Genomic DNA, 23,168 nt, shown 5'->3' on the forward strand with positions numbered 1-23,168 from the left:
ATGGTTAATATTTTAGGTAAATTTTGGAAGTGTTAAGATATGAATAATCTACAGTAAAGTAATGTATAGCTTTGTGGGGCTGGTAGGCCCTTCTAACTGTAAATAGACAGTTGATATTGTACATTGTAATATGCAACATTGCCTAACAAAACTTGAGTTACGTAGGGTAAGCAAGTGATATTTAAGTTTAACTTCTACAAGTATACACTGTTTTTTTTTTTTTTTCTATTTTAGATACTTCATGGTTCTTATCCAGGAAATGGCACTGAAAATTGATCAAGGATTTTTAGGAGCACTTAGTGAACTTTTCACTCCATCTACAGACCCAGAAGCTGAAAGACAAAGGGTAACATACCAGAGAAATTGATTTTTGCCAGAACAGGGCCTTTATGGTAACAGTGTTGTGATTTTCTGAAAATTTCAGTTTAAATAAGTGAATATTGAATTTGACAACAGTGAATAAAGGGATATGGTAACATAATTTTCAGTGAGGCACTGGTATTTCTGTTAAGCATTGGCTGTGAGCATTACTAATTGACAAGTTTGAGTAACTGATACTTGGGTATGTGTGTTTTCTGCTCATTTAATATTTTATTAATTGATGACACAATTGTTTCAACTGTGGCTACAAAGTGTTAAGGGTGGTAGATGAAATAAGGTTAGGGTTTATAGAATGGACTTCTAATTGTCAGTCTGTAGTGTCTTTTGTCTTTAGAGAGCAGAAGGAACAGATTTTCCTGGCTCTAAATTAAGTCTTACATAGGTGGATAATATTCATAAAGATCACAATTGGTTCTAGTGTGCATAGGAGAGTCATTCTTGCCAGTTTCTTTTTCTGAGAAATGGTATCTTCAGATGTACTGTATAAAAATTCTAATTTTGTGAGGAAATACAAAAATGCAAAGAACCTCAGGAAGTTATTTTACTAAAATTTCTAAATTAATTTACATGTGATACCTTAAGTGATTGAGGAATTTAAGGGAATATCAAGTGATATAGCAAAAAATGGAAAAGTCAGGCAGAAATTGTTGTGTGGGGTTTTTTTTTGTTTGTTTGTTTTACCCTGGATTAAAGAAATGTATTAGTACAGTTATAATCTGGTATACGAAAGTAATTATTCTATTTCCAGTTTTGGAGGTGTTGGCTGTTTAACTAGTTAGCTAACTGTTTTATTACAGTTATATTTATTTATATTTATATTTATTATTATTATTTTGACGATTATTTCTGCTGATTATATTGTTTACATATATTTATGTATGATAATATTATATTACATATATGTTGATGAGATAAACTTCTGTTCTTTTTTTTTCTTTTTTTTATAATAAAACCAGTCTAAATTAATTAAGCAAGATGTCGATGCACTTAACACTGAGCTAATGGAGTCTTCCCTAACAGACCTGTCAATGCTCAGCTTCTTTGAGCATTTTCACATTTCTCCAATTAAGGTATGTAATAGGGATACTTTTGGTTAATAAAACACTTGATATCAATGATCTCTTAATTCCTTATGGTAAATACATCCTCAGATCAACCTTCTGGGTAATTCCTTCGTGCTGTCTTCCTAATGGTGGTTTTTTTACGTTCTCTAGAACTTAATACTTTGTTGGAAAACTTTGCTAGTTGCTCATGAGTACAAACAGACCCTTAACCGTTGCTAAGTGGGAAGAGTCAATGGGTATAATAACGAGGAAAGCTAAATAAAATGCTGGCCTGAAGGTATCCAAGTAATGTATGATAAATTATAATAAAATACACTTTCCTGGGCTTGTTTTCATGTCTCTCTTGAACCAGTTAGATTTTTCTGGAGCAAAGGAAGAAAGATCATCAGTAATTATATGTTACTCTGAAACAGCAGAATGTTCCCCTAAGGCTATCAGATTGAATAAGAAATTAGAGGACAAAAATTACTTACTTTCCTCTCATTTTCACTGAATGTATAAAAGACAGACAAAAACCCCAATACAGATGAGTAAGTTCTGGCATTTTTTCCAGCTTTTTACTTATTTCACTAGATATCTGTTAGGGTACACTTAGATTCTCAGATTTTTTTTCTGATATGGTTATGCTTATACACTAATACGAATGTGAAGCCAGGGAAAACATTAGAGGAACAAGACACTGTTGTGATATTTTAACATAATCCTCTAGCTGGTCTGGTTCAAGTTGTTAAGAAACAGTTATAATTTTAAGTCTCTCTTGCATCTTTATTTGAAACGTCTAGACATGCTGCCTGGTAAGTATAGGAAGGGGCTTCTTTTTCTCTCCAGTTTTTTTTTTTTCACCTTTAGTGACTTATCTCAATATTCTAAACCACTGGATAGTGGAAAGACCATGAAAATGGATGTGTGGCCTTTAAAAAAAAAAAAAAAAAGTTGGGAATCTTGAAAAAGTCAAATCATACAGGTTAACTGCTATGCCCTCTTGTAAGTGAGTAGAAGGGAGCAATATTGCTTATGGTGATGAACAACGGAAAAGAAAAATAATTTTCCATTGCCTTCTCCACCCTTAAGAAAAGTGTATGGATTTCTTTTAAAATAAGTGTCTTATCAACACTAAAAAATCCTATTTTACAGTGTTAAAGGCAGTTCTCTGAAGTTCATGATTTCTCCCAAAAGAGTTGACTAGTTGCAAAAATACATACAAGCTAGTTAAGTAAATCAGAATTTAAAATTTAACCTGTACTGGGAATTAAGCTCCACCTATTTAACATGTTATATCTCTCATTGCTTATACAGGAGTTTACACATGTAAAGATAACAAAAGTTAAAATTCTAGGGCAATTTGACACTTCTCTGTATGGAAATATAAATAAATATATATGTTATCAAAGTAATACCATTGTGAGTTCAAGCACATTTGTTGAAATTGTACATTTCCTCAAAGTGAGTAAAAATACAATTACCACTGTTTCACCACTGTTTTACCACTGTTTTGTTTACATGTCCACCATACAACCTGTCTGGTCTTTTTGTCTTGATTTGTCTTGCTCTACTAATTCTGTCTTGACAGTTGCATTTGAGTCTGTCTCTGGCTTCTGGTGAAGAAGCATCAGATAAGGGGGAAGAAATGATAGCCATCCATTCTCTGAATTTGCTACTGAAAAGTATTGGAGCTACTCTAACAGATGTGGATGATCTTATTTTCAAGTAAGCTAATAAATATATTTTTTGTATTTTGAATAAAGCTACTATACATTTAATAATTGGTTCCATTTTTAAACTTTGCTGACTCTAGTATACATGTGTACAGCCTTTGGGGAAAGGGAGCAATGGAGAGAAGATGGGATTTAGGCTCCTTTTTAAGAGAATAGGGCTTCAGGATTATCTGAAGGAAAAAGAGAACTATTTAGAAGGAGGAAGGGTATGTATAACTAATGTGTGATTACTTGTCTTTCAGACTTGCTTTCTTTGAAATTAAGTATCAGTTCTACAAGAGAGATCAACTGATGAAGAGAGTTGTTAGACATTATAGCGAACAAGTAAGCTTATTTAGTCAAGCCTTTGTGTAAAGTTTTAAGTATCTTACAGAATGCAGAAAATAGGAGAGAAAAGGTGAATGCATCTAAACAGCTACTGTTTTTTCATTTCATGGTACTGCAGTAGGAATCTGGTGGCACATTATGAAAATGTAAATACAAAAGTGTCCTGAAAATGTGTTTTAAGAGTTTTAAGTGATTGCTTCTGTTCTTATTTGTATTTTTCTTCACCAAACTATTCTTCTAGTTATCCATACATATGCTTCATCTTTTGCCTAAGCCTGTCTTCATTCTAGCAGGAATATTTAGCTGGGTACTCTTAACGCATTACTTAGGTAGTAAATTACAAAATTTACCAGCCTTGGGTTCTAACATGGAACTATGTGTAACAGCAGCAGCTAGTGACACTGCTTTTATTTTTGTTTTGTTTTGGTTTTCCCTCATTATTTAGCTCCTGAAACAGATGTATGTTCTTGTACTTGGGTTAGATGTTCTTGGAAATCCATTCGGCTTAATCAGAGGCTTGTCTGAGGGAGTTGAAGCTTTCTTCTATGAGCCGTTCCAGGTATGACTTTCTGATTCTTCAACCATGTATGAGTAGCAGGCTGATTGAATATACTAGTAGGGTTGCAGTTTTGTTGTTACTGTACTCTACACCCTGAACAGTTAAGGAAGTGGTAATTTTTAATGTTAACTTTGAAGAAATAACATATTCAAATGGCCTTCCTTTCATCAGTGTAAAGGAATCGCTAGGTTTTTTTGAAACAGGTGCATAAATGTATAGTTTTCTGCTATTCAAAATAAGCTTCATTTTTAGGGTGCTGTTCAAGGACCTGAAGAATTTGCTGAAGGCTTTGTAATTGGTGTTAAAAGTCTTCTTGGACACACAGTCGGTATGTATCATAATGTCACTGTTTTAATGAATTAGTTTAACTCATGGATTGCGTTTAGATTCTTCTTATTTTGAAGGGAAAGATATTTTTGAAGTATCTACATGGTAGTTTTTTGATGAGTATTTATCAGATACTATTGCCAGTATTTGTGGTACAGATCATTCATACCTAACTCAAGACCATCTAAATGTCTGTTTTGTAGACGGAGTGAGCAAACTGAGAAACGTTGCACGTATAACTGAATTTGTACCATGCCGTGGATGAATAACGAAAATAATTCTAATGGTCCTAAAATGTCTGGAGAAGCCTGAGAAGTGTTCTTAGGACCAGCTACTGTTACAGTTACCTTAGATTTTTATTTAGCTATGTGTTACAGTAATTAGAGAAAATACGATTCCATCCAATATGCCATATAACATGTACTGAAGCGATTTAAGAGTTAACCTTTTCAGGCCAGATTCCAGAGTCTTCTCATGGACAACATGTGGTAGTCACTCTGTGTAAATTGGTAATATCCAAACTGAACATGAAGGGAAATTGCTATGAACTTTGTGGCTTCTTGTATGTTGTCTGCTGTTAAACTGTGAAAGGACAGTAACTTTTGCTTTATGCCCTGTTCCATCAGGTGGTGCAGCAGGGGTGGTGTCTAGGATCACTGGTTCGGTTGGAAAAGGCTTGGCTGCTATTACTATGGATAAAGAATTTCAGCAGAAACGGAGAGAGGAGATGGGTCGGCAGCCAAAAGACTTTGGTGACAGCCTGGCCAAAGGAGGAAAAGGCTTGTTACAGGTATGAATTTGAAGTTGGAGGGTATGATGTGCCTAGTCTTAATCCATGCTTGAAAATTATATGCAAGCAAGTTTGATGTTGTCTTTATCAGTTCATGAACTAAACAGAAGAGACAAACAGGCAGTCGGTTTATAGGAGACTCAGTATAGTGTATCAGCTTTAGTGTTTGAGGTTGTGGTTTTGGCCATCTTGAGGAATTGAAGGTAAGGTCTTGGAAAGGTAAAGTGTAGGAATTAACACCAGTTTCTCCTGTGAATTATATAAATAAATATAGTTGCTCATGTTCAACAAATGTGTTATCTAATTAAAGTAACTGGGCCCTTATTTTACCTTGCAGTCAGTTCTGCCATTAAAGTCAGTTGGCTGTGAATTATGAGCTCTGGGCATGTGCTGCATAGTAGAAATGGCTTTCTATGTGCTGAGGTCTTCTAAAAACTCCTAGGTTTTCTTGACTTAGAAGGGTGTGAACATAAAGCAAGTAGAATATGTATACAAGTAAGTACATAAGGTTGGAGATATTATTCTGAAATAGGAGCTGTGCAACGCCCATATTGTTTTTATAATAAAAAGTTGGGAACCTTTTCTGGTTGCTGAAGGATCATGTCTATTTCTAGGTAAAGCGCTAAGTACGAGACAAACCTCATGTAAACAATTACTGAGAGATCTGTATTACCTGAATGCAAATTAAGTCTTCTAATAAATTCTATCACTTTCCATTCAAAATAAAAACAGTCAACATATTTCTAAGACATTGTAAGTAGTAAACATTGTAGAGTTGTTTCTGATACTGTTTGCTGAAAAATTAGAAGTTACTTCAGTGGATTTTTATTCTTCTGTCTTCATGTCATTAAACTATTTGACCTTTAAAGTTTTCTAGAGAATTATTTGATGTTAATTTATCTTCAATATTTGGTATCGCTTACTCATGACTGGGAATTCTGGCAGCTTCCTGTTAGTAATGAAAGTGAAATAGTGACTTCCTTAATTATTGCAAGCCTGATTATTGTAGAAAAGATTTTTTTAGTCTTTCTTGCCATTATAAATGTTTCTTCAGCCATTTTAGGTTTTCCCCCCTCTCTGCTTTCCCTCAGTTATAATTTTCTTGAAAACTTAAAGTAAAAACAAACAAACAAACCACGAAACCAAAAAACCGCAGCCAAACAGTGTTTCTGATATTGAACTTCATTATAAAGTTTTAAAATGAAGGATGAGACACAACTGGTTGCCCAGTTAGACTATAGCATTCCTGTTTCTAAGTAGGAACTTAATTACCTTCTTCTTTTTAGGGTGTTGTTGGAGGTGTGACGGGCATAATCACTAAACCTGTAGAAGGTAAGCACTAAGGTTGCATTGCACTGCACTGCTTAAATGGTTTCCCAATACTTTACAACTTATTTTGTAATTTTAAGAAATATCAATCTAAGTGTGGTGATGCCAAAGGTAGCAAGATTATTTTTATATTTCTAATTCAAATGTGACCTTATACGATGATTTACTCAAATATATTTATAGCTGTTGTTGGCTTACCACCTTTTCAGCCTTTGTATGAATTGAGGAATGGTTGTCTTTGTGACATATTTTGTTAGGCCTGCTGGAGTACCCAATTTATTGTTTAAAGCCAGAATAAAGTTACTAAAAATAATAAATTAAAAAGCACTGATTGAAAAAGTTTTTTTGAGACTGCTAAGGTTGGAGAAATCTTAAAAAGTAAATTTGGTTTTATGCCTGAGATAAATATTTGTTTTTGTGAAGACTGTCACTTTATCAGTATGATAGATGATGAAAAAATCCAAGAAAAAAAGCCTCTTACTAAATTTCACAGCAGAGTGATTTAAATGTTGGAAGTTAATTGTTACTGTGTTGTATTTTATAGATTATTGGCAGATACTTTGAGATGTAGTCCTTCTCTCATTGGTGGATGAACACGCATGCTTTCTAAACACTATCTTGGCTCTTCCATAGTTATGTGTCACCAGAAACACGTAATTTTGAGATAGAAGTAGTTAACTTCCATTATACTTGTGCATCTTAGAGTCTTCAGATTATTTTGTTATTACTGTCAACCTATAAAAACTGATATATTGGCCTACAATCCAGACTGAAAGTGTGAGAAAGAGAATCTAGTTAATGTCTCAGTTATGCTGGCTTTGGAGGCTGGTAAGGTGTTAAGTGAACAGCAATATGTCTGAACAGACAAGGAAGCAATGTGTGACTTCTCACAGAGAACTGTTTTTTATAAGTGGATTGTATGTAATTGATTGCTGTGGGCTGTTTCCAGTACAAAACAGTTCTAGTACAGCCTGGAGCGGTAATGATTTAAATCTGTGTTTGTTAATGTCTTCAGGTAGGTCATTAAAACTATGTCTTCTTCTGTTCCCTTTCTTTTAAAGGGGCCAAAAAAGAAGGTGCAGCTGGATTCTTTAAAGGAATTGGAAAGGGGCTTGTAGGAGTGGTAGCCCGCCCAACAGGTGGCATCGTAGATATGGCAAGCAGTACCTTCCAGGGTATTCAAAGGTAAAATGTCAAAAGGAAGTTTTGAAGTACTTTCCATATGTTGGATACCAGGTGGTAAAGTGGTCCAGTAGTGACACACAATTGCTTGTGTTAAACACAATATGCAGTAGGATATATGGGGTTGAGAGATGCCTAGTAGCCTGTAATGAATGTATTTTATGGTGATCTCTGGAAATTGCTGCTTCAGAATACATATTGCAGTGTTGTAGTTCAAATAGATGGTAACTAGTCCATTTTCTCCTTTTCACTCCCTCCCCTAATCAGAAAGTAATTAAAAGATCTTGTGTAAATTTTACTTTTGAGATAGGTTTATGTACTGCTGAATGCAAATATCTAAATGTCATTTAAACTTACTGTAATAAACAAACCATTGAAATTTTTGGAGGAAAACTTGCCAGTTTAAATTTGGTTAGCAGTGCACATCAGGGGTTTCTTGTGTTTCAGGGGGGCCTTTGGAAAGTCTGTTAATAAACACGAGAACCCTTAGTAAATTATCCACAGTTGGGAGTAAACTTCTCCAAGTTATTCTGTAGCTAATTGGCTAATGTTACTTTGGATTTATTACTAGCAGTGTGTCTTTACTATTTACATCTGTAGGGTACCCGGGAAGTGTAAGTGGGATATGTGGCAGGTGAAAGTGTGACTTTTTAAAGAAACATTGGTGAAAGTCAGAATTGTAGCATGCTTACCAGAATACTGTTCCACTGTCTATGGCAGGGTGGCAGAATCAACTGAAGAAGTATCTAATCTCCGTCCTCCACGTTTCATTCATGAAGATGGCATCATCCGGCCATACGATAGGGTGGAAGCTGAGGGTTATGATTTATTTGAGGTATGACTTGCATTGTGAATACAGTTAAAATTCTCTAACCTACAGCGTTCCATAAAGGATTATGTTACAAAAAAGCTGCCAGGGATCTGTGGCAGTTATCTGTAGTAAAAATTTGCCCCAGCCTATTTCATAAAGCAAGCATGTATAGTAGAGAAGGCCAGGTGCTTGTAGTAACCTGAATGCGACAAGAGAACTGCAGCATTGCTGTTAAATGATCTTCTGCACATTATGTTCTGTAATTGCTTATCTCATGCTCTGGAAGCAGGTAGCAGGATTAAGAATTAGTAGGATTAAGATTTGAGTATGTGGAAACAAAAACATTTTGATACTCAGTTCTAGTGTTTTGCTTAATTACAAAGCTGAGGCTGGTTTACAAACTAAGCAATTTTTAAATAGGATGAATAGAGCTTGAATTGTTTGGCATCTAATACAACTACCGAAATTCCTTTTTTTTTTTTTTTTTGTTTTTTTTTTTGTAGTATCAGCAGTTGAAAAAACTGCATGAATTCTCAAAATACCATGTTTTGGTATTTCCTTATGTTATTCTTAATACCAATATGTCATAGCTACAGGCATTGTGTGGATATTAGTCTGCTTCTACATCTGGATGACTGGATGTGGCTAACATACAGAGGATGAATAACAGTTGTTTTCAAGTCCTAGATAATCAGAATCCAGTTAATTTGTATTTCAGCTTTCATGTTCTTAAAGCTTACCTTAAAATATGTGTATTGTTGCTGAAAAGTTAGAATAAAATAACTGTCTACATTAACATTTTAAGACCGAAACGTGCATATTTGCCACTTCCTTCTAGATGTTCTTTTAATCCTTATTTCCTATTCTGTTTCTAATGTTTTTCTTCTTTCTCTTTCTCTCCTGGCATACGCAGCAAGAACTGGAATAACGGAGTAAACACTTTCCATATTTCTTCTCTATTTCAGTCACAGTCTTTTATCTGCCTTAAGTGTTTAGATTAAGGGCATGATTACATTTAATATATCCCCTTCATTCTTATCTTTTCTGTGTAGCAGTTGAATAGAACAGTGTTTCATTTTGTCCAGGCTAAGAAAACAAACTTGTATAACCACCTTCAGTAACATTAGATGAGTGGGTAAGATGTGAGAGGCAGGGAGGGTTTGTTTCCTGTATATTTGTTTTTCTAAGGATGCTTAGCTTCTTATGAGTGGCAACAATAGAAGGTACTTAGGGAATAAACCCAGGCAGGGTAGATGCTGAGTTCATTTATTTATTAGCATTTTCTTAGAGCCAGGGCTGTGGATGAAGGGAGAAAGCAACATTTTGATACTTGTGCAAAATTTAAAATTGTGATATTGAGTGGAATATTCTTCTGTGAAAATGCTTACAACTCCATGATACAGAAATACTGTTTCCGTATAAATGCTAAGAAAACTTGTATTTGTGGTTTCTGTAATATGCCATAGGCCTGTCACTTACACATATGATGAACCACTATCACTTCAAGTTACTACTACTACAACTTCTTTATGAAATTTTGTCAATTAAAAAATGTAGCCAGCTCAGTTGATTCTGGTTTCATTCACAGAATCGTCTGGGGCTTTGCTGTTCAACATACTTAAATGTAAACTTCCAGCTGTTAACATGAATTTACATATATATATATATATATATATATATATATATAAAAAATAAAAATATATTTCTAAATTAAGTGATGCCATAAATTTCATTTCTAATACAGCATTTCATAAATTAACAAGCTGTTCTCAGAGCAAATTGTTTGCCTAGCATACATGAAAAAAAACATTGAGCAGAGAGCTCCTGCTAATGCCTTTTTAGAATTTAGTGGTCAGTAGTCAGCTTAATTATTTTAAAATTGATTAAAAAAAATAAAATATCTAATGAACTGTTAGTTTAGCTGATTAAATGAAATTAAATTGTTGTGATATACTAAGCAGACCAAATTTCTTCATGTAGTGAGATTTTTTTTATTTTTATTTTTTGAGCTATATTGTTCCTATCTATCAAAAAGGAAAAGGTAGCACAATTAACACTGAAAACTGGATATTATGCAGTTCCTGCACAACTAATATTTGTATTCATCTTAGATCTAAATGGTGTAGACTGGAATTGTACACTAACCAAGAACAAATCCTCTGTATAGTTCACTAAATACAGTTTCTTCCTTTAGGAAGTCAGTTAATTGAATACGTTGGGTTTTGTTTGGGGTTTTTTGTTTGTTTATTTGTTTTAACTAACTGATTTTGATTATTATGCTAGAGGTTAGTGTTGGGAAGGTTTTGATTTCTAATGTAAATTACAAGCAAGAGGGGGACAGTGTCTTTACAGGATATAGGATATTTAACAAGGAAGATGAGTCAAAGTCAGTTTTATATGCATTTACAAATTTAATTGCAAATAACTCAGCTTATAGGTACTAGTGCTGTTTATTTTTGGATCCACTTTTGACCCAGCATTTTAAGTAGTTTAACCAGAATTCCCACCCTCTTATCTATTTTAACTAACTTTAATGCATATGTCCCTTTAAAATAAATATATGCTTACAAGGTTGAAACCTTGTAAGGTTATCTTAAGGAATGGATGTCTCAAATACTATCCAGTAGTTGGACAAAAAAAGTTTCACTTAAATACTCACTTGTATGTGAGTATAGACATTGGTAGACATTAGAGCTCAGCTTAGGAGGAGCATATATGTAGGTCTTAAAAGACAAGTTACTTTTTTCCACTTGGAACATTTTTTTTTTGTGCAGAATGAGGACAGCAGCCAGATGGAGTAGATCAGTTCACTTGTGTAAACTTGTTTACGCAGTGCATTTTCCCAGAAGTGCTGGATCTAATGTATATGGGCTATATAGGGATCTGCTCAGTCAATTCAAAACCTGGAAAGTTAGATTTGATGTCTTGCTGGCCATGTCTCTAGCTCATGCAGTGAGGCTTAGTAGTAGCATACGTGTTTTGTAAAACATAAATGCACAGTATTTATAGGTGGAGAAATCAAAGAACAAATAGGGCAACTCTAGGAGAATTGTTTTCCAAGGAATAAGTTCTCAAGAGTTTTAATCTTTGTATGAGGAGCGTTTGCAGTTGATGAGATATGCTAGAACAAGTAATGAATGCCTTTGGCTTTGTTACACTTTGCCTTTTAATATGCAGGTATTGCTGCCTGTTCTGGTGAGGAGACTGTCTTCTAACCCCAGCACTTAGGGTCTGACATGATGCAATTCATACATTATTCAATGTCTATGGCGTTACTTTGTTTCATTTCCCAGTTAAAGCATGGAGCTTTATAAAGAATGCAGAACACTTCATGAATAATTGAGACATGGTGGTGAGACAGTGTTGTGTGGCAGAGAGAATACTATGCTAGGTTTCAAGAAACTGCAGATTCTATTTCTGGTTGAGTCACTGTTCTGCTGTGTAAATTTGCAGTGGTTCTTTTATTTCTGTGTAAAATAAGAATGAGTTGAACTTCTTTAAAGTGCTCTAGTACTCTCATAAAAATAGAAGCTTTTTGATAAAGATGCCGGAATTTTAAGAGTGTGCAGGTTATGGAGTAATTTGCATGAAGCGCAACCCGCTTTTTACATAATGCCACTACCATTGTGCTGACGTCTATCAGGTGCATTGAGAATAGCTCTGAGAAATATTGCATCTTTTAGGCACGGACCTCAGTGGGAACTCTTACTGTAGTAACATATTGCGTGTAAAATCTAAAAATACTATTGGGATTGTTTCTGAAATTATGAGAAACAGGCTTTCTCTCCAAAGCTTTGATTTTAAATAAAGGAACATGCTTATGAATATATCTGTTTAAATATGTAGCATGTCTTATTTCTACCTATCAAGCAAAAGGCTTCAGAATATGGATTGCAGCCTTTGAATTGCAGTCTTACATGGCAGTGGGTTTTATATTTCTTCAATTTTGACTTGTTTTTAAAATAACTATGGTTCACGTATAAAATGTGAGTTCATGTTTTGATTTTAGTTATATGCTGCCTTCTTTATTCTGATGTTTTGAAGAGACTTTGAGATAAGCAGTCTTTCTGGAATTTTTTTTCCTTTCATGTATGTTTTACAGTTTCAGAAATTTTAAAGATGGTCAGGAAGTTATATTTTTTTATAGAAGATGTGAACCCTCTATTTTTCATTGTTGGAAAATGCTGAATTAAAATGTTTTTCAAAACATTACATCACTAGGGAGCAAATCCAGAAAAACACTATGCTGTTGATTTAAATTCTTGAATATTAATCCACTTTTGAGCTTAAAGGATTTTTGAGGTCAGTTACAATGTATGATGATACTTTAAGACATTTTTTTAAACTTTTAAATATATGAAAATAAAATGCAAGTATAAGTAAATATTGAAGCCTCTTTTAATTCATTCTGATGTAAGCTGAGGTTACAGAAGATCTTTCCATTTTGGTTACTTAAACTGTATAGAGTTTTAAACTACATAACTTGTGTGGTCGATCATAGATAAATGTGGAGTCAAGTTTAGCTTCTGTTGTCATCTTACCAGTTTTATAGATCCAGCTATGGAAATACAGAAGGAGATGTATCTTTACAAGGAATACCTAAAAAGATATTGAACTTTTAGTGCTGTCTCCTTAATTCATTCTCACTAGTTTGTCAGAAATAACTTGAGAAATTTACTATTATACTGGCTGAATTCCATAGTAGCAGCTGTAAAATGAACTGAAGGTCATCTTATTTTGCGATGAAGAACATAAAACCAATTTTGGGGCATCCAGTTGCAGGCACTTGCTAAACGTTGATCTGAGGTACATGCATTCTGTATCCAGACAGGGCACATATAGCCTTCATTCTTCCTTATGTTTCTTCACGTTCCTACACAGGAGCTGCACATTTTCCATTAAAACAGATTGTATGATAAAAAAGGTGGTTGTATTGCTTAAAGAGTACAAAGCTAACATGCATTGACATGGCTACATAACTGTCTTCATTAAGTTTTACTAATTAAACATTATTTACAAGTGGAATGTGTATTTTATAAAGAGTTTTTGTACTGATATAATGTTCTTAGTGGTAGAGAGTAGAGTAGATGTTTGAGATATGGGTACAATAGGTTAAATTTCAGCATCTCAGTTGATTTTTCTGTGATGATAGTTGAAAGCTCTTGATCTTACCAATAAATGGTAAGCTTGACTTTGTGACCTAGGAAGACTGTAGTAATTGGAGTTTCTGTAAAATCCTCTACTGATGACCATCATAACTTTAAATATAAAGAGCTCACGGTTGTCAGAGAATGTAACTAGGTTAGTGACCCTGACCAGGCTTTTGTGACTACTGTGCTGGAGCCCTGCGTTTGTTAGAAGCTTCTTGAGTATAAAAGGAATCCAGATGCTTTTGCTGGCTACAGTCCTGGGGCAAAGTCCTGGGCATGCACATCCTCTTTCCAACACTTGTTTCCAAGGTTGAGACTATATAATCCAACTGCTCTACTATTACTAATGTTGCTGGGTTCTAAATGTTGTCTAGTTGCTTACGAGTAACTTCACAGAATTCCAACACCAGTGGCACTTTGATTTGCAGGTTCAGAGATGTGAGATGATTGAAGTATAAGAATGTATGTATTGCATCTTACAACTATACTTAGCTTTGCAGTCTGAAATAAACATGGAACTAGCTTTAAATCTCATGTGTATATTCCTTGTTGTAGTTTTTTCATGCTAAGAGTTTTCATCTTCAAATGTAATAATGTATGTCTTCTCAAAGAGAAGGGTAAGCATGGGTATTTTAGGGGCTTCTCATTGGAGCGTTCTGCTGGTAGTTGGGTTAGGTAAGATCTGTGTAATGACACTTACTATGGTAGGCTTGCTACCCAGAGAATTCATGATCTCTGCGTTTAATGCAACCTGTGTACAGATAAGGTTCTTTAGTAACAATTACATGTTTACCATGTACATGACAATTGCAGTTGGAATGTGAATTCTAGCAACCTTACAGCTACTAAATCTATACAAGATTATAACAGAAAACATGGATTTAATTCTAGTAGACCACTTTTGTCCTGAAAACTAACATGTTATATTAGTTAATGAAGCAGGCAGCAAAGTAGGGTGGACAGAAACAGGTTGCCTGTGCTCTGACAAATTTGTAGGAGGAGAACTGGTAGTTGGCACAGATTTATTCTCATACCCAGTTTGAGGTTGGATTCCCATTGGTTGTACGTTATTTGTTTCACAACTTCATCTTTTTCTACATGATGTTTTGATGTGTATCCATTTCCAACAAATAAGTTGATGTGTTGCTCTGAATCTTGTTGACTTTAAGCCAGTGTTATTGTGAGCTTGATTTAGGGATAACTGCGAGACTGTCTTCTGTCCTGCTCTTTGTTGTTGATAGACTATTGTAAACCTGGTGACATGCTCTAGAAAATACTATATTTCAGTTAAACAGCATGTACAGAATAGGAAATCTGAAAAACAGGTAATTAAAAAATTAATGAAGAACTAAAAAAAAAAAGCTAGGAAGCACTTCAGTACTTTATTTTTGAAGCTTTAACCTCTGTATTCATAGTTTGTCACTTGAGTTTTGGTTGTCTAACAGAAACCTGATGAATAATTTGATCTACACTTTAATATACCTTATTTTCGATGTTGAATAGGCATGTCTGTTCAATGCTTCAGAAGCCTGATGTTGAGGTGCATCGAGTATTTGTAACTTGGTAGTTTATTTCTAAGGGTCTGGGTCATGTGGTGCCACCTCTTCAAGGTACTGTTGCAGGATTTTCACTCTTGAATCAAGTCTGCAGCATGAGGTGTAACAGAATGAACATTACTAAACAATTATTAGCACTGAAAGGAAATTAAAGCTGAAGAAACAGTCTGATAATGCAGTGTCAATGTTCCACCTTTTGAGTGGAGCGGATCAGACCTTTCAGTGACTCAGCTTCAGGAGTGAGAACACTGTGAAAGCCTGCCTTTAAAGAACAGTTCAATGAGGTAACTTTTTAAAAGGCTTTTGAATTGAAACCACCACTTTGAGTTTTCTTTTTACAGCCCTCAAATTATTTTCTATTTCTGTTTCAGAAATTGCACATCAGAAAGCTGGAAAAAGAGAGCTATCGATACCACTGTGTGCTTCCAAGAGGCAGAAGAGCAAACCTTATTGTTACCAATAGGTATTAAGTTTTGAAGGCTTTCTAAGGGCTTGTCTTGGTTTCAACTTGTGGATTAGACATCTGGCTAAGTCTAAACTGATTGCTGTTCTCTGCATATGTACTTTCCTTATCCATTTTCTTGATTTTTTTTTTTTTTCTAGTTTACTTTGTTTCCTTTATGGAAAATGTGATACGGTAATGATGTCAATACTAAATACTAGTTTAGGAAGACAGTTTACTCTGAGGCCAGTGACCCTTTCATCATACTGGAGGGAAATATTCTTTCTGATTTTTCAAGTTAGCTTGTGATAAGCATTTGCAGTCAAACCAATGTTTTGAGAATGCACGTGTTTACAGTCTTGTTAATTAAAGGATACTCTAAATGGAGTCTTTAAGTTTTTGTACAAGTATGAAAATTAATATTAAACTCATCATACAATTTTTAGAATTCAAGATATTACTAGTCTTGGATATGCAGTTTGCAGACTCAAAACTTTCTAAATACACTTAGATAATGAAAAGAAACCCATGCATTATGACTACTTCCACATCCCGAATGCCACCAACTTCCACTTTGCCTGAATGAATGAGATAGGCTCATCCATAATGAGACTACAGGAGGCATTCCACCCTGTTTGTTTTATAACAGCTAGCACACCTCAAAATTCATGCTGCAGCTGAACAAGTTTTTTCAAGACACTGAAAAAGTCCTGTAATGATAGTTAGGTGATTTAGTTGTTTGCAACTTCAGATAAATGTGTACTTTTCTCCTTATCCCAGTTCTTCTCCGCATGCATAAAAGTTCTAGTTTAACTCCATTCAGAACTGCCGCTTGTTTTTGTCTTAGTGTGCTAGCTGACATTGGAGCTTTGAAGTAATTGAAGAGGCAGCTAGCTAGCAACTCTCAACAGTAGCAAATGATCATCTGTCAGTCTAGTAGTACTTGTGTGACAGTGTACCTGTTTGATTACCTTCATCTGGTAGAGTCTGGCTTTGAGGAACTGGTTTTGATTAACTGATGACCCTCCAGTATCCAATTCTAGTAAAATGTTTGGATTTGGAGGGCTGGGTGGGTTTCGATTAAGTTGGCCTGTGCATACTATGCAATGTCATAGATCATCTGTGAGTCTTAAGGACAAAGTGATTATCTCAGAATATATATTAAGGAAATACAGTTCCACTGTGACTGAGTGGATACTTTTAATCAACATAGAAAATGTCTTCTCAAAAAATTTTCTTTTCTTCATTTTATTTGTTTTTCTGGCAAAGCTCTAGTCCCAGGGAGAAATTAAGTATTAACTTTTTTCTTGTGAACAGGAGAGTGATACATGTAAAAGAAGTGGAAATCTTAGGCCATTTAACAACAGATTGGGATTACTTATTTGAAGACTTTACACGCTGTCCCTCCTACGAAGCAAATGTTTTAAAAATAACTGTTTTGGTAAGAAAAGCATGTAAACTTCTTTTATTTAACACTATTTAGGGGTCCCAATGTGCTCTTGACTTATTTATGGTTCTAACTGCTGACTATGGGACTATGAAACAGGATTTACTTCAGATTTCTTGAAAGTATGAGTTGGGTTGGACAGAGGCCACACTGAAATCTAACCTGAAGTTGACATTCAAGCCATTTCAGTATCAGATCTTGCATTCTTGTTTTGTGAGTCACCCAAAGTATGTTTTTGTTCCCCTCTGCAACAGGATCAAAGGATGTTCCAGAGGAAGGACAGTACCGGTCATGAATGCATAAAGACAGTTCAGCTTCAGGATGAAACTACAGCAAGGGTATATTCTTTTTTTTTTTTTTTTCTTTCATCTTCTTTCCTTATGATATTGTTAACAGTTGTTGAAGCTTAGCGTATAAAAGGATAGTAATGTTCAGACACTCGCTGTGGAATAGGCTGCTGTGCCTGAGGACAGTTTACCATACTTTGATGTTGGAAAATGAGTTTAATCAGGAGGATGATGAGACAAGATAGTCTAAAGCATTCAAGAGAGTATATGCAGTAATAATTAAAGGTTGAAGTTGCATAGTCTTATGTTTTGTATATTAAAACTCATTAAAGGAAAACAATTCAAATACCTGAAGTATTAAGTTCACTATAGTCTCTAGGATTCAATATACCTCTGAATTTTGCTATCTCTTCATTATTTCAGGATCACTGGACTAACCCAATAAGTGTACCTTGTGTGAAAAGGCGTACTTAGATTCTTCCCCACCTCTGGGTTTTCTACTATTTATGTCTAAATGTTTGTTCATATTGATGCTGGAGAGGCTGATTTATTTCAGGAGCTTTTGTTCTATGGATGGATGGGTCTCATGGCTAACTCACATAAGCTGAACTAACAATTTTGTATGAATTCCAGGGTATTTCAACAACAGAAAAATTTACCTAGGAAACCATGCATCTTACTGTAGTTTTGTATCAGATGATGAGAGAAGAGTACCTCCCTGGTAGCAAAAGTAAAATCAATTAGATCCACAGCGTCTTCAAAGGACACTTGAAATTGTAGCTCCTGTAAACAGCAAGTCAGCAGCTAGAACCAGAATAGGGGCCAAATTGCTTCTATTCAATTGATCAAGTCTTCTAAAAGAATGGGTTAGACTGGGAAGGAAAAAAAATTGCTATCATTTTGAGGCACTTTTTTTATCTACTGGAAGAGTCTATATTATTTTTTTACTGTATCTTGTCTAAAGATAAAGTTCCTTCAGCTTTTTATTAGAGCATGTCTTCCAAATCACACTTCTGGTTAACTAATTTAAATGCTTTTAGTTTGTCTGTATCTTAGTGTCATGGCCAAAGCTGGAACATTGTACAAAACATGCAGGCCACACTAGAAGGATACTACTTTGTGTTTAATTCTATTTTTTTCTGTTATTGCATAACTGCATGTTCCTTTCTTTACTAGTCTTTATGCTGATCGTATATGCTGAAAATAAATTTTTTCTGTTCTGGAGTGCAACACAACCCATTTATCTTCCATGGATTTCTGTTTCTTGAGTTTATCAGTATTACTCTTCATTTTGCATCTCGCTTCTTTGCATAGATCCCACTTGTAAAACAATACCAATTTGATGGAAGACACAAAAAAAGTATACTTCACAAATAATTGTCACTTCTGTGAAGACTTCCGTGGTACCCTTTTTATGTGCATGAAACAAATGTCTTTAAGATCAGGTTAAGGTTATCTGTAGCTTTTTTGTTCTTTCTGTCTCCGCTAAAAAATAAACAAGGGTTTTAGGTTTGTCCTTCTTCAGTCCTCTGAATCTTTCTCCAGCCTCCATGAGTTATCAGAAATCCATAAATGTTTGAAATACTTCAAGTACACGTGATGCCTATTATTTGTCCATCCAGCTTAACTTATCCTTTATTTTAATATTCATTGTTGTATAAATGAGTTTTATTGAAATAATGCATAAGAAAAGCCCTCACAAGCATTTCAAACACTTCAGCTTTCACTACATGCTGGAATTACTCAGGTAAAATCAGAGTGACCATCTAGGCTACCCCAGTATGTTTTGTTTTGTTTTTCCCTAGGCATTTACACATATCACATTGACATTAATTTTCTCAGACTAGAAATACACCACTGTGTTAATATTGTGTATACACATTTTACGCATAATGTACAATATGTTTAATGTTAGACAGTTGAGATGTGGGGGATTTTTTAACTATTAGATTGTTTGGATTCAGGAATTAAAAACGACTGGTTTAGTTGCACTGTTTTGTTCAATTAACTTGTTTCTAATTTTAGAATTATTGTTAGGTTCTATTTTAATATATCCTTTTGTGGATTTCAACTAACTATCCAGTTTGAGAGTGCTTTTAATTGTAAATATTTTCAAAAGTGCCTGCTGTCATTTATATCTTCTTTTAATTATTGTGAATGATTCTCTTATATTTCCAGATCACAATAATTGAAATTTCTTGGTTGTTTGGCCTGGACATAGTCCTCTTCTAAGGCTCTTTACCTCAGTAGGCTGTCAATACTTTTCTATCCATTTGAGAAGAGAAAAAACTGCTTAATTTGATCTGATACTAAATTTTCTTCAAAAGACCTTATTCTGACAGCATTTAAACTTTTGCTAAAAATAATGTGTAGCAACAGGAGCAGAGGGTGTCAAGAGTCAACATGTGCCAATTAATGGATCTAGTATGTTGCAGTACTTGATCACTATGTTTATTTAAGAGGCCTTTGATCCCATAATATTGCATTCAGCAAAGATAGAAGGCATGCATCCTTACATTTGTGTTAGTGAATATTACTTACGTGGAAGGGCTATTTAAATGTTAACTGCTGTTTTACAGTGTATATGTGTTAATAGTACAGGCTGTAGTTCCCAGCTGTGTAGGCCAACTGGACATGAGTTTATTGCTGGATCTTTAAATGGCCTGACTTTGAAAGCCTCCAGAGCATATAGTATTGGAAATGTCATTTGCTTATCTGTTTAAAATTAGATCACTTGTATTGGGGTGCTGCCTGAGGAAGGTTTATCTAGTTAAGTGTGAATAACATCATTAATGTTACTACTTGAAAAATCAGAGCAGATTGACAATATCACTGAAGGTTTTCTGGGTTGAATATTATGCATGTGAATCAGAAGCTACGTATCTAACTTAAACTAGCCAGTGCATATGTAGGTTTTAATGTTCATTGATTTAGCTATTTTTAGTAGTGGAAGAAAACTGCAGATTGCATGCTTTAATTTTCTAACTTTCAATATGTTGCTTTACAGAGGATTTGTCGTGCCATTCAGGAAGCCCAGGCAACAAGAAAACAACAAAAGTTGGTGAAGCAAGCATCGTTGCAGTTGAAGAAACCACAAATGCTATCTTAATAATGACGGGATTTGTCGGGTTTGACCTTTGGTATGCAATTTTAAACCTAAAATTGATTAGAAGTGACATGGAGACATTGTACAGAAAGCTAAGATAAAGTATCTGAGGTCTTCCTTCAAAGTTAACAGCCATAAACACTTTATTTTAAGAAGCTATGCCTCTTTCTAAAACTATCGATTTCAATATTCTAAAATAAGCATTGAAGTTTGAAAATTAGAAGTTCTGCTACAATGTTTTCCCACTCTGAAATTTTCTTTTCTGCCCTTTATTGTGTCAGGAGTTCTTGTAAATGGATTCTAAAATAAAGTGGTTCTCTGATTTGCACTCTAAGTTTATGGTTTACAGACAGGTTGTAGTAATTGTGTTTCTAGCAGTTTGCGAAATGAAGTACTTATGTTACTGATTGAAACTGATTAAAAAGTATTTCTATTTTAGTCAGCATTCTCTTCAAATTAAGAAAAAAGTATCCATAATTTAGCTACTATAATTTCATCTGTGTCTGTTTAGTATTAGAAAATACTGCACTGGAGCAACATAAGAATGAATACGTATGAAAGAAATAGGCTATTGTTTTCTGGAAATGCTTACTTTGGAATGCCACTTACACTGTAAATGAAAATCTGCACTTTAAAAATGGAAAATATTATTCACCTGTCATATGCATATGTATGGTTTTGGTTGTATTGCTGTAGCTTAAAGACTTCTCCAGGAGGAACAGCACGCTGGTTTTAGACAGCATTGTATGTCAAAAAGCTTAAATAAAAGTAATTAGCTTTCCATATTTCAGTGTATAGTTACTCCACTGGAAGAGTGCCATGTCATTAAGCTAAAAGTCACTTCTGATATAATTTTTTTGTTGCAGTTTCTCTTCCTGAAGACTGTTAGCATTCAGTTTAGCAAGATACTTATGCACATTTAAAGTATATGCCTAGTTCTTAATGGTATGAATAATTGCACGAACTTCATTGACACAAGTTCTGTTCTTAACACTAGGCACATACATAAGTAACTGTCTGGATCAAGCACTATATGAGCAAAAAGATTTGAGTTCAGTCAGCAGTGAACAAAGAGCTCTCGCTGTCAGTCTTTGGCTCTCAAATAAGAAATAAAGTGTCCTTGCAAATACTTGTGAAAATTTGCTCTTTCCAACTTAATTCAATTGGGAAGAATGATTTCTGGTTTTTTATTTAATTTTGTGCTAGATAACAGCTATAGACACAAAATCAATGAATAAAAATGGCAATATTCTTGCATAGATCTATTCAGTAAGTAGAGCAATCATGATAACTAGGCCTGAATTTTTAAATTTTCTTTATACTTAAGGGCTGGTGGATTCTATAAATGTACTCTTAACCTGTACCTATGATGTCTCCAAAACTATAAAGCTTAAGATATTTGAAAGTAAGCTGCCAAACACAGAACTTTTAGAGAGCATCTGCAGACATGATTTTATTGCTTATTGTATGCACATGGCTATTAATCCAGTTTGCTATGATGGAAAATATGTGGTACAACCTTTAATTCTGTGATATCGCCTATTTTCTAGAAAGCTCTGCTCAAACATTAACTAAATTAGCTGTCTAGGTTGTATGTATTTCAAGCCTGTGTTTAAAAGAAAAAGGAAAATAAATTTTTATATGCAATTATTTGTGCTATGATTTTAAGTGTTGTTACTTCTAAAATACATTGTATGCTGTTGGTTTGCCACATGTCACTGGCGCTATATGAAAAGGATCATTGGAGTACTAGTGTACTGTAGAAGAGCTTTCTACAGCCCAGCATTTCTTTCAGCGTGGTTTCTAGCATGTAAGCGATAGTTTTGTGTACTGCCTCTTAATTCATAGTTGAAAACAGATTTCACTTTAGTCTACTCTCAGCGCATGTTTAGATGGTACCATGTGCCTATTTTGAAGTAGAGAATTGGAGTTTAAAACAGTTCTGATGACACGTTTCTGACTCCAGTCTTTTGCTTGATTCAGTTCTGTATTTCTTCATATTTATTTGTAAACTTCTGGCTTGAATTGTAAACAGTAGATATTTTATTTTCTAACTTTATATGTGATTAGGTTCAGTGAGGTAGCTTCCTATTCAAAATAGTCTGAAGAAGCAGTAGGGTTCTATAGAACACTTTTTTATTTTGAAATGCATGTCTTTGCAGTTTGGGTTCCTAGATGAATATGAATGGGTAGATGACGCTAAAAATTCCAGCTGAAGAAGTAATGAATGCCCTTAGTCCCTTGGATCAAGTACTCAAGAGGACATGAGAGAGATCGTTTGCTACAGAATTCCATTTCTTGCTTAAATGAAGATGGATGTTCAGGACCAATAGGTTTCCAGTGCTTGTCCTGTGCTTCCCTCAAGTGTTCCATTCCATTTTACCATGTGCACAGTCTTTGCTCTTGTTTTTCATCCAGCCTTTTGCATTGCTGCATTCTCTCCAGCTGCAAATGCCGTTGGCTGTACCTAGGCTTTGCTCTCCAACTTTGGCAACTTTCTTTTCCTGTTCCCTTTCTGCTCTTTTCCTTAAGCTGGTGCATCTTCTTGAAGTGCTGGCTGAGGGAGTTAAGGGACAAGGAGGGGTCTTGTCCCTATGTATAAGTCCAGCATAAGAACAACTGCAGAATTACATCCTGTTTAGGTGATCTGTAGGAATGAGATGTTGTTGGGGTAGAGTGCATTTTCAGACAGTCT

The 23,168-nt window shown here is 34.7% G+C and overlaps 1 protein-coding gene across 3 annotated transcripts in view; it reads left to right on the forward strand.

Moving 5' to 3' along the window:
* VPS13C (vacuolar protein sorting 13 homolog C) overlaps window positions 1-22,123 on the forward strand; it is a 106,537-nt gene extending 84,414 nt beyond the window's left edge. For 2 of the 3 annotated variants that reach the window (XM_069797996.1, XM_069797997.1), the window contains 14 exons: window positions 235-346; window positions 1,338-1,451; window positions 3,016-3,152; window positions 3,403-3,484; window positions 3,933-4,046; window positions 4,299-4,374; window positions 5,000-5,163; window positions 6,450-6,495; window positions 7,554-7,677; window positions 8,395-8,509; window positions 15,563-15,654; window positions 16,951-17,074; window positions 17,335-17,418; window positions 20,375-22,123. In XM_069797996.1, coding sequence (XP_069654097.1) covers window positions 235-346; window positions 1,338-1,451; window positions 3,016-3,152; window positions 3,403-3,484; window positions 3,933-4,046; window positions 4,299-4,374; window positions 5,000-5,163; window positions 6,450-6,495; window positions 7,554-7,677; window positions 8,395-8,509; window positions 15,563-15,654; window positions 16,951-17,074; window positions 17,335-17,418; window positions 20,375-20,476 — 1,486 coding nt within the window. In that variant the 3' untranslated portion in view covers window positions 20,477-22,123. Of the gene's footprint in view, window positions 1-234; window positions 347-1,337; window positions 1,452-3,015; window positions 3,153-3,402; window positions 3,485-3,932; window positions 4,047-4,298; window positions 4,375-4,999; window positions 5,164-6,449; window positions 6,496-7,553; window positions 7,678-8,394; window positions 8,510-9,398; window positions 13,511-15,562; window positions 15,655-16,950; window positions 17,075-17,334; window positions 17,419-20,374 lie in introns of those variants that run through there. The other variant, XM_069797998.1, reaches the window with a different exon arrangement.
* Window positions 22,124-23,168: the final 1,045 nt, after the last annotated feature.

This window comes from Haliaeetus albicilla, chromosome 12 (assembly GCF_947461875.1).
Source record: "Haliaeetus albicilla chromosome 12, bHalAlb1.1, whole genome shotgun sequence".
NCBI lineage: Eukaryota > Metazoa > Chordata > Aves > Accipitriformes > Accipitridae > Haliaeetus > Haliaeetus albicilla.